The 18,129-nt window shown below is 38.6% G+C and overlaps 1 protein-coding gene across 3 annotated transcripts in view; it reads right to left on the bottom strand.

Moving 5' to 3' along the window:
- LRBA (LPS responsive beige-like anchor protein) overlaps nucleotides 1–18,129 on the bottom strand; it is an 808,478-nt gene that overhangs the window by 41,011 nt on the left and 749,338 nt on the right. For all 3 annotated transcript variants that reach the window (XM_081242275.1, XM_081242274.1, XM_081242273.1), the window contains exons 49-50: nucleotides 8,957–9,046; nucleotides 3,991–4,168 (exon numbers count right to left, since the gene is read on the bottom strand). In XM_081242275.1, coding sequence (XP_081098401.1) covers nucleotides 3,991–4,168; nucleotides 8,957–9,046 — 268 coding nt within the window. The remainder of the gene's footprint in view (nucleotides 1–3,990; nucleotides 4,169–8,956; nucleotides 9,047–18,129) is intronic.

The raw sequence follows: 18,129 nt of genomic DNA on the forward strand, positions 1-18,129 counted from the left end.
GTCAAGGAACATTTAATGTTTCATCCATCACGTAAAATCAATCAATTGAAAGTTTGAATAAAAATAAAGAAAGCTATCTGCAGATAAATGTTTTAGTTAAATGCTTTTGGCTGAAATGTTTTCCTAAACCTCTGATTGCAGTTTTAAAAAAACTTTTATTAATATTTAATATTTCCAGAGTTTCAATTTAAAAATACTCTGAGAAGCAAATGAGAACAGTTTGTTTAATTCTCAAAATAGTTCTGAAGATTCAGATGAACTTATTTTGTGATTGAAAAGAGATTCTGTAGGCTGTTTCCCTGTGAAAGGCAGAAGGACCTGAGGTGGAGAGGAAGTGCTGCGAGAATCAGGAGTGACCACTGGCCAGCTGCGGTCAAATCAGAAGCCCCAGAATGAAGGCTTTACAATAGATGATCTTTTTCAGCTTTGTAAATCTAAGAGTTAAATTCTCGGTCCTTTTCCAAATGATTTTCCTCCAATAACTCAGCCATCCAATCTGGTCCGCATCTGCCTTTTATAGACTCATAAGCATTTAAACTACTGCTTGGTTGGTATTAGAGCTCTGCTTAATATCATCAGATACTAAGATTAAGATGGTATGACTATCATCAGATTTTAAGAAGTCTTTCTGACTGTCCTTGAGGGGCTGAAAATAAACATGGGATACATTCCAATGTGTTCATTAGATTAATTCTAAATTTCTGATGTTAGCACTTCCCCTGTTAGTAAATGCCAACTTTTCAAGGATTTTTCAATGATCTTTTAGAAGATCATTACTACTGATAAAATAACCTGAGTAAGTACAATATTAGCACTAAAAATTAGAGTTGAGTATATATGACATTAAAGTAGATGAAAAAAGGAAGGCATATGACTCCCTCTTTGACTGAAGGCATTGTCTTTGCTGATTACTACCTCTGCCAGTAAAGACATCACAGGGCACATATAGGAAATCATCGGGGAAAATGCACCACAGCCTCTGATTTACCCAACAGGGCCATTTACTTCCAGTAATACCAGTGCCAATCAACACTAATACCTTGAGAAGTTTTCTCTACGACTTTGAGAATCTGGGATCATAGAAACATTAAAACCAAGCTGTCAGTGAAAGAGATTTAGGAGGTTAACCGTCTTTGGTCGTGCCTCAAATCCCAGTTCTGCCACTAACTGCCTGTGTGACCTTGGGCAAGTTATGTCATCTCGGTGTTTCAGATTCCTGCTCTGTAAAATAGGTTAGATGGGTTAGGTTGAACCACATGAAATCACCAATACCTGGCTTTCTGACCTACAGAAATGGCAATTTCAACCTAAATACAGAACCTACATCCTCAGGTTGTTGAGGGGATTCAGTGAGTTAATATGTGTGAAGTGATTAAAACAGTATTCAGAAGCTACAAAATGCTCTATAGACATTAGGTGCCATTGTTTTATTGTTTCAGAGGCTCTGCAAGGTCCTCTGAGTGAGATGGAAGGATAAAGATGATTGTTCCCCTAAATCAGGACTCAGACACTGCACTGACAGGAGCTAGCTGTCTAATGAACAAGCTACGGAAAACATAGAATCTCAGAAAAGAACCAGAATCTAAACTAAAAAAAAACTGCAACATGAATTTGATATTCATTGAAAAAAAAGCTGTTAGGAAGTTTTGACATTTGTTTTAAATCAAGGCATACTGACAGGTAAAGGCAGCACAACATAGGATGAAAGATCAGATTTATGTAAATAAAAATACCTGAAATGAGGCACAGATTTAACAAAATGGATGCTTAATATTTTTAGGTTTAGGTGTACTGAGAATTGGAGTCACATTGTAGAAAGGGAATCACCTGTGTATTTCCGTATGTTATCATTCTTTGTAATTTACCTGGTGAAGAGTTGCTGTGTTGTACTATAAAGCCAGAGGATGGGGACAAAAACCACCAGTGACACAAGGTACAGACCCAAAGAAAGCCCACTAGGGAGAATTCTAGGCAAGAAGTGGCAAAATGTATGCAGTCTCCCAAGCTCTTACCTTACAGAAAAGTGAGCTTGGGCTCAGAGCAGGTGGATGTACCATATGTGGTACTCCAGCAGGGGGACGCGGCCCCTAAATCACTTTACAGATCAATAGAAAAGTAGGGAGTAGGGAAGAGAACAGCTGACAATCAAGTACTGATACTAAAGGGAGCCCAGGGAAATGGGCTTGCTCCAAAGGGGTGTGTCAGGAGCTCAGTCATCAGTGCTGAGGGAGGGAGCCTAACGACTAAGTATCAGCTGGAGACCTAGCAGCCCTCTGGTTGAGCCAGTTCAGTTCCTGCTGAGCTAGCTCATTGCTAGGCTAAGACTAAAGATAGGGGTGGAGAGTGCTCAGGGCTTTCTAGCAGTTGAAAAGTTTTGTCCCTCCTCACATGTACTGTCACTCTGTTTAGACTGAAGAGGTTCTCAGAGCCACCAGAGCTAGCCACCCAGGATAAGCATGGTTTGCAGGGGCCCTTAGGCCACACACACTGGTGCTTTTGCCAAGCTCTAAGGGTAACTGCACACAGCAGAGGTAAATCCTCTGGTGTGCATGGCAGAACACACCGTCAGCATGTTCTTCTTCTAACGAGTGGTATTTAGAGAAAGAAACAAACAAAAAAGAAATCACAGTTGTTAATCAAATTATAATCTTTGGTCCCAAAATATAAGTGTGGCATTTGCATACACATTTACCTCTGTAAGGTATGTTCGTTTGAAGAAAAGGGACTAAAAGGGCCTAATAATAGAGATACTATACCTGCCTTGATTTTTACCTTCTCTACTGTTATGAAATCTATTCTCTAATCAAATATCGCCATTCATTTCATTTCTAATGGCCAGGAAAATGGCTGTATTTAAGAAATTCTGAGACCAACCACAGATTCGTCATGATGCATACCTTATTACATTATTGAACATAGTTAGTGCACCTACTTTTTGTTTGAACGTCAATTCAATCCTGTTCCATTCTAAAATCTCTTGCATTTAATTTGGCATGAGGCCCTTGTTCAAGAATTTATATTTGTGCAACCATTTCAGGTATTATAATGGGTAGTGCTTTATGCACATTTTACAGATTTAATAACAAGTTAACAGGCTATTAAAATCTATCTTTTAAAATTTCCTACCTAAAACAATGGCTTGGGAAGAAAAGCCTATAATCTCCAGGACTTTAAAAGATTTTCCTTCTGTAAAAAAAGAATTTCTAACTAGTGGCCAAAAGGAACAGTGCTAAATCCAGATCCCAACATTCCTGTTCTAATGAGAGACAATAAATCACAGAGGGGTGATCATAAAATTTGAGTCAGAAGACTTGGGTTCAAACCTGGCTCTGCCACTGACTTGCCATATGTGATACTGAATAAGGCAAGCTCCCTGGGGTTCAGTATCTTTACTGGTAAAATGTGGGCCCAGACTGGACGAACTCTCATGTCTCTTCAGATTTGACTGTTTGTGATTCTGACGGTTATTTCAGTATCTTGCCATTAGTTACCCTAATTATTCAGCACTTAATGAAAGAACAGAATGTACTTATGGGTTTGTAATATTTTAGCTGGGTAACTTAAGTGTTCTTTTTTCTGTCATCCACAACAAATACTTCCATGCCATGTACAAAAAGGTACATAGTGGACAATCAGAAGTGTTTATGGAGCAAATGAATAAGTGGAAAAAAGAGGAACATCTGATAAATAAATACATACTATTTATGGACACAATATAGAATATCATTATATGAGAAATAACATTTATCTCCAAGGAATAAAGACAAACCACCAGATGCCAAAGAAGAGTTTATGTTTTAACTTTTGCATTATATGCCTCAGAGGGAACTTCTTTAAACCTTTCAAAGTATGTTTAATTTTGATTCAGACTAATGCTTGAAAACTAAAAAGCTTAAATGTTGAGATATCATATATTTAGGTAGAATTAAAATATCTTTATACAGTGTTCAGCAGTTATACTATGCCTTATAAGGATATTTCTTTACTTACCCGGAAGGTTGTGCCACTTGTTCACGGCAAATAGCCTGTTAGCAGTGACTGTGATCACAGCGGGAGTTGCCAACCCAGGCTGGGTGTTGGCCGCCACGTGAGTGACAGGGGAGTTGGAGGGGAACTTTAGAACCATGATAACATCCTGCTGAGCTTGGTCTGTGAACATCAATGGGCTCTGCAGGAGGAGATACTGTTGAGTGGGCAAGACAAGATCCAAATATACAAGAAGGAAAAGACAAGGAAAGACAAGAAAGAAAGGGTGCAGGAAAAGAACAGGGAAGACCATGTTAACACAAGTTGTAAGTGAGAGCACAGTGAAGCAGAAAGGCTTATAGAAACAGCAATTAGTATTTGTTTGGTTTTCACGTATGTCATTAGTTGAATTTCTAGGTGATTGAAGTAAAACTACATTAACAGAAACACTTTAAAAATCCACAAATTTTATTAACTCCCTTCCCCACCCAGCTCCCATGAAGAACTAAAAGAATGATTTGATTTCAATTCTAAATAGGCAAAGTATTGGGGATTGTGTTAAACCATTCCAATTGCTATTATGTGTCAAGTATTGATACAAAAGAGAAAAAAAAAGGAATGAGAATAGGCAATGGGCACAAAAGCAAGCCACGGTAATTTCCAAAGATCATCAGAGGTTGTGTTGAGTTAGCATGAAGATTTTGACAACTAAATAATGAGGTAATTAATTAACAAATATATTTAAAAATAACAGCTGTACAGCATGCATGTATTATTATAGTAGAGAAATAATTTATGAACGTAATACACAAACTTAATTATAAAGGTGTTTCAAAGCAATGCATAATTAAATGTACTTGTAAAAACAATATATTTATATAGTGTACCAAGTATTAAACACTGCCCTATTATAATGCAAATGCCACTGCTTTCTGCTGTAGCTAAGGATAAAGAGAAATAGCTAGATGCCCCCCTCCCTCTTGGTAAAGAAACTAAAGCTCAAGGCTTTTGATTTCTCCTTTGAAAAGCAAAAAGAAACTGAAAATGTTAAACAAAACATTGTCTGTTCTAATAACTAGCAACAAAATAAATCTGGAAGACTACTAAGATTTAGAACATTCCTACAAACCACATGTCATAATCCGAGACATACATAACACCACTCTGATTTACTGGCTTTATTTATACTTTGTGGTAGTATGCTATCATACAGTAATTGCACTACGCATTTTCAGCCAATCTCCTCTACCATGTCTATTTTCTAATAGCTGATTAGTATCATTCAGAATTGAAACACTTTGATGAAGTGCTTCTGGCTGCTTTCCTCTTGCCATATTTCAAAACACCAGGTATATGTAAATGTGTAGGCACATATATTTAACACGTATTTATTCAGAACTGCTAATAAAAAATTAAATACATTTGCATTTTTATTATCAGTGCTTTTTAAAAAAAAGTTATTAAGACTACTTAGAAAAACATATTGCACTAAGAATTCCTATTTGCACTCTTTGCATAAAGGTGTAAATAAAGGCAACTAATAAGCTACCCAGACACCCTTCTAAGCAAGTGGCTAAAAGCCAATCAATATTATGAGTTAATCCTCCCTGGATGCTCATTCAATTAAAGGTGTCAGTAATGCCTCATCTGATGTGGCCTCAATTAAATCCAACTATCTGATGGTGTGAAAACACAGGGGGATACAGCAACAGCAGCAAAACCAGACAAATAGGCAGCCTTCGTGTGCCTGCTAATTACTACACCTGGTGTATATTATGGCGCATGCACTTAACGCAGCACGAGGTGGCTTTAATTTCTGCTACATTCGTGTGTGTGTGTGTGTGTGTGTGTGTGCGTGCTGCAGTGATGGTTGATGGGGGAACTCATCTGAATGGTAGTAAAAAAACAATAACATTTGGGTCTTTGATTTTTAAAACCTCTGATATCAATAAGTAACCTCTGCTATACAAAGAACCTCTTACACAGTTTTAAGGAATTCTGTGAAATTGGGTAAAAATGAGAAACAATCAGCCAACCACAAAATATCCTATAAGCTAGCTTTGATGAAGTTCTGGGAAAAGGAAACGAATGTCATTTCGGAACACCAAGCCTTACTTTTCAACTGCGTAGGTTTTTTAAAAAAATAATATTTACTAAAGTCAATTTATAAACTCTGAGAAAGTCAGACTAAAACATACATCATGAAGTCTCACTGAAAGGAAGTTGATACATATTTCTGAGCTTAACAGCTCATGTTGTAAATACAATTAGGCTCAAATTGAATAATTCCAATGTTTATGCCCTTAAAAAAACACAGGAAAATCTCTAACGTATAGGAAGAATGCCTTGTTTACATAGTGCCTCTAGTGGCCATCTCTTAGCCACATGGCAAGGACAAGCAAGCCCTTTTCCATAGAAAGCCGCAGACAGCATATCCAGAACCGTCCGCTGCATCCTTCCAACAAGCTGTCTCTCCAGCTGTTCCTGTGCATTCCATCCTGACTAGAGCTCCCAGTGCAGGCGAGTAGCGGGAAACTCTTGGGAGCGCACCAGCACATCCTTGGCTAGTGAGTATGGAGTAAGGAACACTAGACATAAGAAAAAGCCCAGCCCAGCATACTGGGCTACTCTAGAGTCACAGTAACAGCTATGGATGAGCGGGACAGCTGGTCAAACAGGGGGAAGAGAAAAAACCCTCATCCAATCCTGGGTGCCCCTGCGAGCCCAGTATGAGGTAGAAGCAGGAAGCTGCTAGCCGGATTTCATTCGGTTTCCCCAGATGAAGTATGCACTCGTTGACAACTCTGGTTTCTTTCTAACACACCTTTCTTTCCCACCCACGTATGTATAAGAGGAAAAGCACAATTTGCACAGGTCTGAAAAGGAGTTCAGGTATTCGATTCAGAGGATGAGGATAATGGGAGAGATGGCCTCCCATCCTCAAATAAGCATGTGCCTTCCCAGCCTTGCCACCCTCGGGATAGTAAAGCTGATCTGCCTCAGTGAACCAGTCATCCTTTTGCCATGGAGAGAGGCTTGGCAGTAGGAACTCCATCTTGGTCCCAGTGACCAAGGCTGTGCCGTGACCCAGGTAGAACGTCAATGGAGCAGTGGAGGTGCCTCCATGAGCCAGCACCGCAGCAGCCTGCATCTCACTGACAAGCTATTTACTAAAACTAATTCCAAACCCCACACGTAAATCATTCTTCCTATTTTTATGGCATTATCTCCCATTGTTCCTGCCAAGTGTTCGTTTTCCATGTAGTCTTTTCACTAAAGCTACCCTTTATGTTCTTTTAAATATGATTTCACCCACTTAAAAACACTGAGGGGAAAAGGTTATGCAAACAGTTTTTTAAATGCTTGTAGTTTATAATAATGGTCAATTCATATAGAGAAAGAGGGGGGAAAAAAGACTTGGAAGAAGAAAGAAGATGACAAAGAGGCCAAAAGGGGAAAAGACACAAAGAAGAAGGAAATATGGAAAGAGAAAGGAAGAAAGAGAAAGAGGGTCAGAGGCAGAGAGGACCACATCTGTATCCCTGGCCCTCTTGGCATCGAACAAAAAATTCTACGGTTCTAAGCCACAACATGGAATCAGAATCCATTTAAAATAATTCAGGGACTTCCCTGGTGGCGCAGTCGTTAAGAATCTGCCTGTTAATGCAGGCGACATGGGTTCGAGCCCTGGTCCGGGAAGATCCCACATGCCGCGGAGCAAGTAAGCCCACGAGCCACAACTACTGAGCCTGTGCGCCACAACTACTAAAGCCCGCGTGCTTAGAGCTGACGCTCTGCAACAAGAGAAGCCACCGCAATGAGAAGCCCACGCGCTGCAATGAAGAGTAGCCCCCGCTGGCCACAACTAGAGAAAGGCCGCGTGCAGCAACACAGACCTGACGCAGCCAAAAATAAATAAATTTTAAAAATATATATTCATTACATTTATGGAAACAGACATTATATCCCCTACTCTTAATTTAAAACAGTAATGTGCAACCTGTTTTATTGAGGGACAATTCAAGAAAAAATATAATACCTATCGCCTGTAGTTTTAAAATATGATTTTTGTCATGCCATTCAGTATTTGTTCCCAAGCTGAATTTTCTTTATCATTGAAGTATTTCCCCCTGAGATTTCAGGAACCATAAAAGAGGAACAGCCACATATTTTACAGCTCTACTCGATTTCCCTACTCCTGATTCTGGGCTGGCCTCTGACTGACTTGCTTTTGACCAATAGAATGCGGCATAAACAGCGTTATGCACGTTCCAAAGCAAGCTTCAAGCAGTCATGCCCAAGTGTTCTCCTGGAACACGGCTCCCACCATGGGAGTGGCCTGGGCGAACGTCCTTGATGATGAAAGACCACGTGGAAAGAGTCTGACGCCTCAGCACCTGCCCCCGCAGTCTGTGAGGGAGCCAAGGTGAAAGACAAGAAATGCACATCTGTCCCTCAGAATCCCAGGAAATGTAAATCACCGTTTTATGTACTAAGCTTTGACGTACAGTATATCATCATCGTCATCATCATTTTTTCTTCCAAAGTCCCTGACTCTAGTAACATTTCCTACATATTAGGATTACTTCCCAAACTGAAATTCCCAAACTGAAAAACATATTGGGATGTAAAGAATAAACACAATAGGAAAACTAATCTAGACACTCATAGGATCAAACCAGAAAAGTTATCCGTCCCATGTCTGGAGATTCTGTCCTAGAGTGAGGGTACGAGACAATTATGGACCTTTTAATTCTGCAACACAGAGCACAACCTGATGAAATACTAGAGCATTGAAGCAACGTCTGCTTCCCGAAGACTGCGGGAGAACAGGCAGTATTGGCTGGCTGTTAGCAAGTTCACAAACAGTGCATAAGAAGAACAGGCCCAGATGTGGTGGAGAATCTCAAGCACAATGAAAAACAGTTATGAATGTCAAGCAGGGTCTCAAATAGAGGCAAGAAATGAGGAGAGTGCAGGCAGCACTTACCGCTTGCATGGCAGAACCTCTGGGAGGATGGGGCTCTATGAGGAGCTGAGAAGGCGTCTGCCCGAAACTTCGGATTTGAGCTTCGACAGCCTGAAAAAGGCACGGGCAAGTTTGAGGGTTAAGAGGTGCTAATTACAGGCAAAACCACCACAACTGTCACCTGAAAATGTCATTCCACACTTCTGGCTTGTTTCATGTTGGAAATCAACCTTGCGTTTTCACAGTGGGGCTAAGCACCTGGTAGGGCATTGAAGGTGAGGTCATTCTTCACTACCGTGGAAGCTGTTCCTACAAAACCCTGCAAAACGTTCTCATCTTGCTCAGTGATAGGAAACAGAAACCAGCTATTACAATCAGAAATTGTCCTTTTTTGGCTTCATCTCTGTTTTCTTGCATTTTTTCCCTTGCTCGCATCATCCCTGATGACTACAGCTAATCTTTTACAGGTATAGAGAAAACCTACTGCTGCTTTGATTCTAGGCCCCATCTCACCCTGGGAAGTAGAAAAAAGAAATCCAGCACCTGTGAAAATCGCTTGATGCTATTACTTTTGAAGAGCATCATTGTTGTCAGTCTCTTTGAACCTAAGTGGCTAAACAACAAAGTAAAAGCCATATGTTGTATCCAAGCATGAGAGGGTTAACCCGGGGACTGACCAAACACAAGAAACGTGTGAGCGCCCTTTTCGAAAGATGTGTGCCTGTGCCCTTTGTCGCACGTTTCCGACCACGGCTCTTCCTGTCCACCCAGCAGAGATGCTCACTTCCCAACCTCATCAAGGAACACTGTTAAATGCCAGATGCGGTCACTGTCTGTAATGATTTTATTTGTTTACTTGTTTATGCCTGTCTCCTCCCACTAAAATACAAGATCCATGAGAGCGAGGACCTTACCTATCTTCTTCACTCTTAGATCCCTAAATTGGGTGAATGAATAAATGCTACAGTATGTGTGAGGGGATGGAAGGAAGCAGAGATACATAAAGATGACCTCAACACCCCACACAGTCAGTATTCTCAACTTCTGGGCTAAAAGGATGAAGAAAACCGCTTTGTAAGGGAATATATGTTCATCATGCTATTTTGTAATCCTTAAGAAAATGAGTATTCAATTATTATATGCTCTACAGGACTGTAGGCAATTAATAAGTCATAAACAGGGAAATATAATCATTATCCAGTATTAATTTCCTTTTTTTATTTGATAAGGATACCATTAGTAGTCCTTTACAATGACCTTTGAAGAAACAATGATAGCAATTCATCCATTTATGCATTCAATCATAATCGTCAACTATGTATACAGCAGTATTAGGTGTCAATGTTTCTGCCCTTGAAGAAAGTATTCCTAATACAGAAAGCAGGGCATGTACTTGGATGGTTGAGTAACAGTTTGATGCAGTCAGTCCCACAAATTCAAGGAATGCACTATGACTTGCTTAGGCAGAAAACACTGGAAGGCACCTCTGTGAAAGCTGAGTGTTATGGTGGAAGCAGCACAGGCTCTGAAGTCACACAGACCACGTGCAAATCCTGACTGCACACCACTTATAAGCTATGTGACCTAGGGCAAATCACTCAACCTAAGTTTCACTTTTCTTCCTGTAAAATGTGGATAATAGTACCAACCTCATAGTGTCATATTAATGAATAAATGATATATATGTAAAAAACACAGCAAAGTGCTTATTAGTACAGATTAGACCCTCAAAATGCAGTCAACAAATACTCATTGAGGGGCTTCCCTGGTGGCGCAGTGGTTAAGAATCCGCCTGCCAATGCTGGGGACACGGGTTCGAGCCCTGGTCCGGGAAGATCCCACATGCCGTGGAGCAACTAAGCCCATGCGCCACAACTACTGAAGCCCACCTGCCACAACTACTGAAGCCCGCACACCTGGAGCCTGTGCTCCACAAGAAGAGTAGCCCCGGCTCCACGCAACTAGAGAAAGCCCGCGCGCAGCAACGAAGACCCAAAGCAGCCAGATAAATAAATAAATAAATTTATATAAAAAAATACTCATTGAGGGCTGCTAACAACATCAATAACAAATATTTATTTAGTACTTATTATTGCCAGGAACTTTTCTAAGTGATTTTACTATCTTATATCATTTAATCTTTAAATTGTATGATATGAGTACTTTACTGTATCCATTTTATAGATAAGGAAAATAATGCACAAAGAACTTAAGTACCTTGTCCAAGGTCACATGGTAATTAAATGGCAGACTCAAAATTTGCACCCCAGCAGCTTGATTCTAGAGCTCACATGCTCAACCATTAAGCTACTCTTTCTCCTTATCTGTTGCCAGGGACTATGCCAGGGCCTAGGGGTAAGACTGAGCACACAAAAAACATGAGCTTACAATCTAATGACTGAATTAATAAAGTACCTCTAACATCACCATCATCATCATCATTACAGTGAACAAAGTATGTGCACACACAATTAGAGCAGCACGGCTAGGCAAGGGTTGGTTTTATATAGTAGGAGATAAGGCTGGTCTCAGACTTCAGAAACCAGAAAAGGAGCCAACAGGAAGTAAGGAGTAGATACTAGGATCATTTCAGATCAGCACCTAAAACATCTTTTGATGGGGTAAAAAGAATTTAGGATCAACATCAAGGACAGTCTTGAGGAAAAAAATATCACAAAAGGGCAACTTGAAGCCTGAGGTAGTCACAAAGAAGGATGTGGGATGATATATGGATTTATGACTTGCTTTATGAATGTGAACCTTAAGTCTCTTTGAAAAACTGTTAGCAAGGCCAGTGCCCTTTCCTTTGACTGCTGCTGCCTTCGGTAGCCCCCGCCCAATAGCCCACGTGCATTTCCCCCCATTGAAAAGAAGGGGAACAGACTGCTCCCACACTGGGCCTGTGGAGTCAGATGGTTCAGAGAGCTCATCTTGACTTCACCATTTATCTGCTGCATGACTTTGAACGAGTAGCTTAATCTGTTTCCCCATTGATAAAATAAAGATGATAATAATAATGCCTAGCTCACAGAGTTGTTTGGAAAATTAAATAATACATATAAAGTGCTTAGCATAATACCAAGCACATAAAAGGCACGAAATAAAATGTTGTATTATTGTTGGGTTTGGGGCTCAGCACGATCCCCATTTAACACAGCTAAAATAGAGGAGGAAGAAATGCTTCAGGAGTTTACAATGAGCGTGATGATGACGAATACATTATTGAAAAAAACTGAAATCTGGCTCAGGATTTCAAAGTATACTGCAGGGCTAAGTGCCCAGAGACAGGGAGATCTCCTTGGAGGTTCAGAGAGCAGTCTAAAACATAAGGAACTGTATACCTCAGTCCTTATGGAAGCTGTGCTATTTGCAAGAAAGGGATAAATACGCAAACCATGATCTAAGGCAAAATCAACAGGTCTTAGAGACTGATGACTTTGAGCAATGAAAAGAGAAAAGACAACACGAATTCTTTTCTTTTGAACTTGCATATTTTAGAGTAGTAAAGCAATAAATAGAAATAAAAGTTTCTGTGAGGGAGAACTAGTGAGAGCTGTCGAGCCAGGTTGAGATGTCCAGTGCTCAAAAGAAAGCCCCGGGACTCGCTCTGGGATGAAACATCAGAGGTATTGATTTGGGTGTCATTCATGCAAGAGAAATTCAAGTCAATGGTTTTTGATCTTGCCCTCTCACTGTGTTTATGTGTGTATCCTGCAGAATTGAGCTCAAACTCTCCTTTATATAATATTGCCCTGATCAAATGTCTTCAATTAACTGCCAGTACTTAAAAGACAAAGGCCTACTCCTTGATATGAGGCCCTGAGAAGAATGCTATATAATTTCTATGGTATCCTTGACAAAAAATAAATAACTTCATTCGAATCACATGAAAATATCAGAAAGACAAATTAAGGGACATTCAACAAAATATCTGACCACTTTTCACAAATATCAAGACCATTAAAGAGAAGCAGACTGAGTCACTGTTACATATAGAAGGAAACCAAGAAAGTATCAACTAAATACAACGTGGAATTCTGCATAAGATCATTAGACAGAAAAAGAATCGTTAAAGAATGTGATGACATTTCACAAGGTCTGTAGTTTAGTTAATTATATTGAACCAACGTTATTTTTATGGTCTTGATCATTTTACTAAGGTTATGTAAGGTGCTGATCTTAGGGGAGCCTGGGAAGAAATGTACACAGGAAATTTTTCTACTATGTTTGCAACTTGTCTGTGTCTAAAATTATTCAAAATAAAAAATTTAAAAAGAAAAAAAAGATAAAGACCTACTGCTAGGCAATATAAGTCTTCCTACCTCTCTTTTATTCCTTCATCCTATGCCCTGTACTGTCAAGCCGATTTTCTTCCACAAATGTAACCCGCCATTTCTGCCTTATGTTTTCTCTCATGCCGCTGACTCTCCTAGATTAGTCCCCCTCGTCTTCAGTTTTCTAAGTCGTACCCCTCTCTAGAAAACCCTGCTTGAGTTCTACCTTGTTGGTGTAACACATCCCAAATCTTAGAGTCTATTCATGCTGCTGATTACATACTTGACTCAGGCTTCCCTGTAATGTTATTTAGCTTTTATGAGATTACTGGTCTGTCTCAGCAACTATACTATAGGGTAAGAAAATCATACTTCAGTAGTGTGCAGCAGGAAGAACAGTACCTTGTACGTAGTATTCACACAACAAAAAAGTTTACTGATTACCTTTTATACAGCAAGGCCGCCCAGACCCTTGTGCCTCATCTAGGGTTATACTGGGACAAAAAACAAGCACAGTACTTTTTTTTTTTTTTTTTTTTTTGCGGTACGCGGTCCTCTCACTGTTGTGGCCTCTCCCGTTGCGGAGCACAGGCTCCGGACGCGCAGGCTCAGCGGCCATGGCTCACGGGCCCAGCCGCTCCGCGACATGTGGGATCTTCCCGGACCGGGGCACGAACCCGTGTCCCCTGCATCAGCAGGCGGACTCTCAACCACTGCGCCACCAGGGAAGCCCAAGCACAGTTCTTGATGAGGCAAAATGGGGGTGAGGAGGAGAATGGGGGAATGATAAGTGAAGGCTGATAGCTGCTGTTACAAAGAAGTCAAAAGAGTCTTTCTTAGAAAAGTTCTGAAGGATGTCACTAAAGGCAGTAATTCTCACTTTCAGCCCCCTGCACACCTGAGGGTTATGACAACACTCCAGTGTCTCACTGTAGCGGTGATTCTTAAGGGCTAAGTGAGAAATCCTGGGGGAATATGTGTGATTTGAAAAAGCCCCTCAAGTAATTTTGTTTATTACTCTCTTCACTTTTCCCTTCAGCCCTTTGTATACAGCAATAGAAAATTCAGAGGCATAACGGAGGTTTGAAATCACAGGAACCATACAGGTATAACATCCAGGAAGGTGAATAGGTAAGAGCGTAGCTTAATGAACTCTACCAAATGCCTAAACTGTTTTTAATGAACTCTCCTTCACCAAGAGAGTTTTGGTCCCAGGTGATATATTTTTAGAATTCGTTTATTATGTTAAATTTTTATTATGGAATAGGATAATGGATCCCTATGTACCCATTAGTCAATTTCAATAATTATTAACACATTTGGCCTTAGGTTATTTTAAGGTGGTGGTTCAGCGTAGGCAATGTGCTAGAAAGATTTATTGGAAAATAGGAGAGTGTGCCTGCCTTTAAGCAGTTTATTTTTTCAGGTCTACTGCAAAACTACACTGAGAACAAAAATATCAAAAAATGACCGCAAATTATAAACATTAGCCAGCAGCCTTCATCTTTGTTCAGAAGGGTTAAACACACCTGGACTTGAAAGATGTTCAGCCCTAAAGCTGCAGATGTGATTATGTGACTTCTCTAGTTAAAATCCTTCCATCCAAATTCCTTATCACGGCATGGCCCCGTAGCATGGGGTTAAGTATGCAGACACTGCAATCAGACCGCCTCAGTCCAAGTATTAGCTTTATCACATATTAGCTGAGTGACTCCAGCAAGTTATGCCTTAGTTTCCTCGTCTACAAGTGGTAATAATGACAGTGGGTCTTTACTGGGTTGTTGTGAAGATTAAATGAGATAATATAAAACACTTGGGACAGTTCTTGACCGGTCAGTGTTTGATGTTATTATTACAGCATATACATAAAAGACAACATGGTGTCTGGCTGAGGTTAAGAAAGCATTTAATAAATGTTACTAACCACTTATAATTAAGATTAATAATAGTAATCTAGCTCCTGCCTATGTTTCCAGTCTCATGCCCTGACACTGTCCCTCTCACACTCTATAATGTGTGATGTAATGTGTCAAACTGCTTCCATATTTGTTTTCCGATGTTTTCTATTCCCTTTCTCTGTGCGGTTGCCTCCTCCTCATTCTTTAAGACTCAGCTCAGCATCTCTGTACTCTGAGAAATCTGTTTCTAGATCTCAGCCAGACTGTTGCTGCCCTGCCCTGTTGCTTTGGAGCAATGCACACAGACCCCTACTACCTACTTAACTAAAATTCTAATTATTGATCTAATTTCTATCTTATCAATTAGACTATAAGTCTTCCTGAGACCAGAGACTTCTAAGTATTTCTGTGCTTCTGGGGGCCTGACGCACAGTAGGTGCTCAATCAATATTTACTTAATGAATGAATGGCTATCCAAGTCAGCATAATTCAGCAGGTATGCAGCTAAGAGATACACTCCTAACACTATTATAGAGCAGCCCAGCACTGAAAAAACATTCTGTTAAACATTTCTACTACTTTGTTGTACAGCAAGAAACTAACACAACATTGTAAAGCAACTATATTCCAATAAAAATTAAAAAATTTTTCTACTAAAAAGCTTACTTCGTTCTTATTCATCAATTCCCAATTATTTCTGTAAATAGCCTGTTACTACTTTCTATAATAAACCTAAATTCAGCAGGCAGCATTCCAGATGTTGAAATACATAGTAATAAAAAAAGACTATGCAAATACTTCACGACATTCCAGTAAAACCACATATTTATGTTTTATAAACAGCATTTCAAATATTACCTAGAGAATTTATTAATGGATTTCCAAATGGAAATATTATGAAAAGATTTTCAGCAAGTTGTGCATTCTATTGTTTTCTGTGCCAACCACTGCATACTTGCATGATTTTATGGCTATACAGAGAGAAAGGGACATTACATATAGAGAGAATATAGATACACACACCAGATAAAATGAAAGAATGAAAGAAAAGAGAGAAAAGTAAAGGAAAGTAGACTGGCTTAGTGACAATGTAGGGCCTTCAATTTAACGGTGACTGTTTTAGTCTCTCTGAAGTGGTCTTTTTAATCTAACAGAGGAAACAAGTTAACTCAGTACAACACTTAGTAACCAACAATAAAGCTGTAAAACTTTATTTTAAGGTGGGTTTGGGGGAGGAATAACTTAAACATATGGATGCAATTAAGGTAAACACATATGTATTCTGCTTTTTTTAAGCACACAACTCTGAAATTGCATTTTATCCCCTATATATTTACATCTAAAAGCACTATAAAATTGGGATAGGGAAACTGAAAAAATCGTTTATTAAGAAATAACATGCCATTTATTAGTATATTAAAAATTTCTGACATTACCAAAATTAAGTACTAGAAGGCTATCTTAAGATTCTAGAGTAACTCCTTACCGAAAGATATTTACAAATCCAAATAAGACTTCATATTTTGGATTTCAGAATTAATTCACTTGTCAATGTTTAAGAAGAGTCACAATACGGGCGTTTAGTGATTTCTCCCGGGTTACGTATCATGTTATCACTCGTGCCTATTTCTCCCCCTTGCCCTTCACACATTTAAATTACGTTGGAGAAAAACTTGCTGGATATTTGACCAGTTTCCATTGTTTACTGACCAACTTTCTAGTTAACCAGCCTCAGTGCCCTCTGAAGCCACTGTTAAAATCCAGATTTGGTATTAGCAAATTAAAAAAGCATACTAATTATTATATATGTTAGTATTTAATTCCTAAAGGACAAAAATCCTGATAATATTAACTACTAAGGCCGAAAGAAAACCCATAACAACTAGATGCACTTGATTAAAAATGGATGAAGAGTCTAAAAGAGAAAATTATCTTTATAATATAAATGGTCCTGTTTGCATAATACCTCTAGCTGCTTTAAAAAAAGAAGGCAAAGCATCATTTAGAAACACTGGGAAACCAGGCTGCTCTTAACATAAGAAATTAAATACGGAGTTACTTTTTAGTAGTCAGAACAATAAATGAACAAAATTTTTTAAAAAATAGCATAATGAACCTAAAAGAAATCTTTTAAGATTAAAATATAAATATTCATAGTGCCCTGGAAATAAAAAATATATAGGAATCAAGCTTTGTAAAGCATAATGTAAAAGATAAGTAGCCTATCAAGAAACAAGTGTCATGGATATACTACCAGCATATGGAATTTTGAAAAGTCAATCAGATTTTACATTCAAAATAAACACCAGATGATATTTAACCAACAAATTATGCAAAGTAATCCACACAAAAGATGTATATAGTGAAGAAATAAGTTAATTGAACAGAAGTAATTCTATGTAAATTTGGACTTGAAAGACACAAACTTTTTTTTTAATTTTGAGAAATTAGACATAGAGAAAAACAAAAATTTAGTTAAAAGTCAAATTTTTATGTTCTCTGATAAAGATTGAGCTACTGATTCCACTTCTACAAATTTTCATAAAAGTGGAGTCAGATGGATGAGAAAAGATTAAGATACAAAAATAGTTATTATAGCACTTTATAATAGTAAAAATTAGGGGAAAAAACTAATTAAATTATACTAATGGAATACTATGCAGTCATTAAAATGAGTGAGTTGAACTGAATATATGTGACATGGAAACTAGTCTATAGTATATTGATTAAAAAAAATTCCAAATCATCAAAGAATATAGTTTATTATCTCACTTAAATAAAAAAATTAAAAATAAAATTAAATTAAACTATATAAACACACACTAACATATGTTATGTGAGTACATGTACACACATACATAAATACACACATGTAAAATCTGGAAAGGTACATAAACCTATCAGCTATTATCTCTGGTGGGGGGTAGATGAAAAGATTGGCAGAATAAAAATTAATACCTTCTTCACTTTTATACTATTTGATATCTTAGACAAAGCATGTATTACTTTTAAAATAGAGTAA

This window comes from Mesoplodon bidens (genome assembly GCF_964165515.1).
Source record: "Mesoplodon bidens genome assembly, chromosome: 1".
Taxonomy (NCBI): Eukaryota; Metazoa; Chordata; class Mammalia; order Artiodactyla; family Ziphiidae; genus Mesoplodon; species Mesoplodon bidens.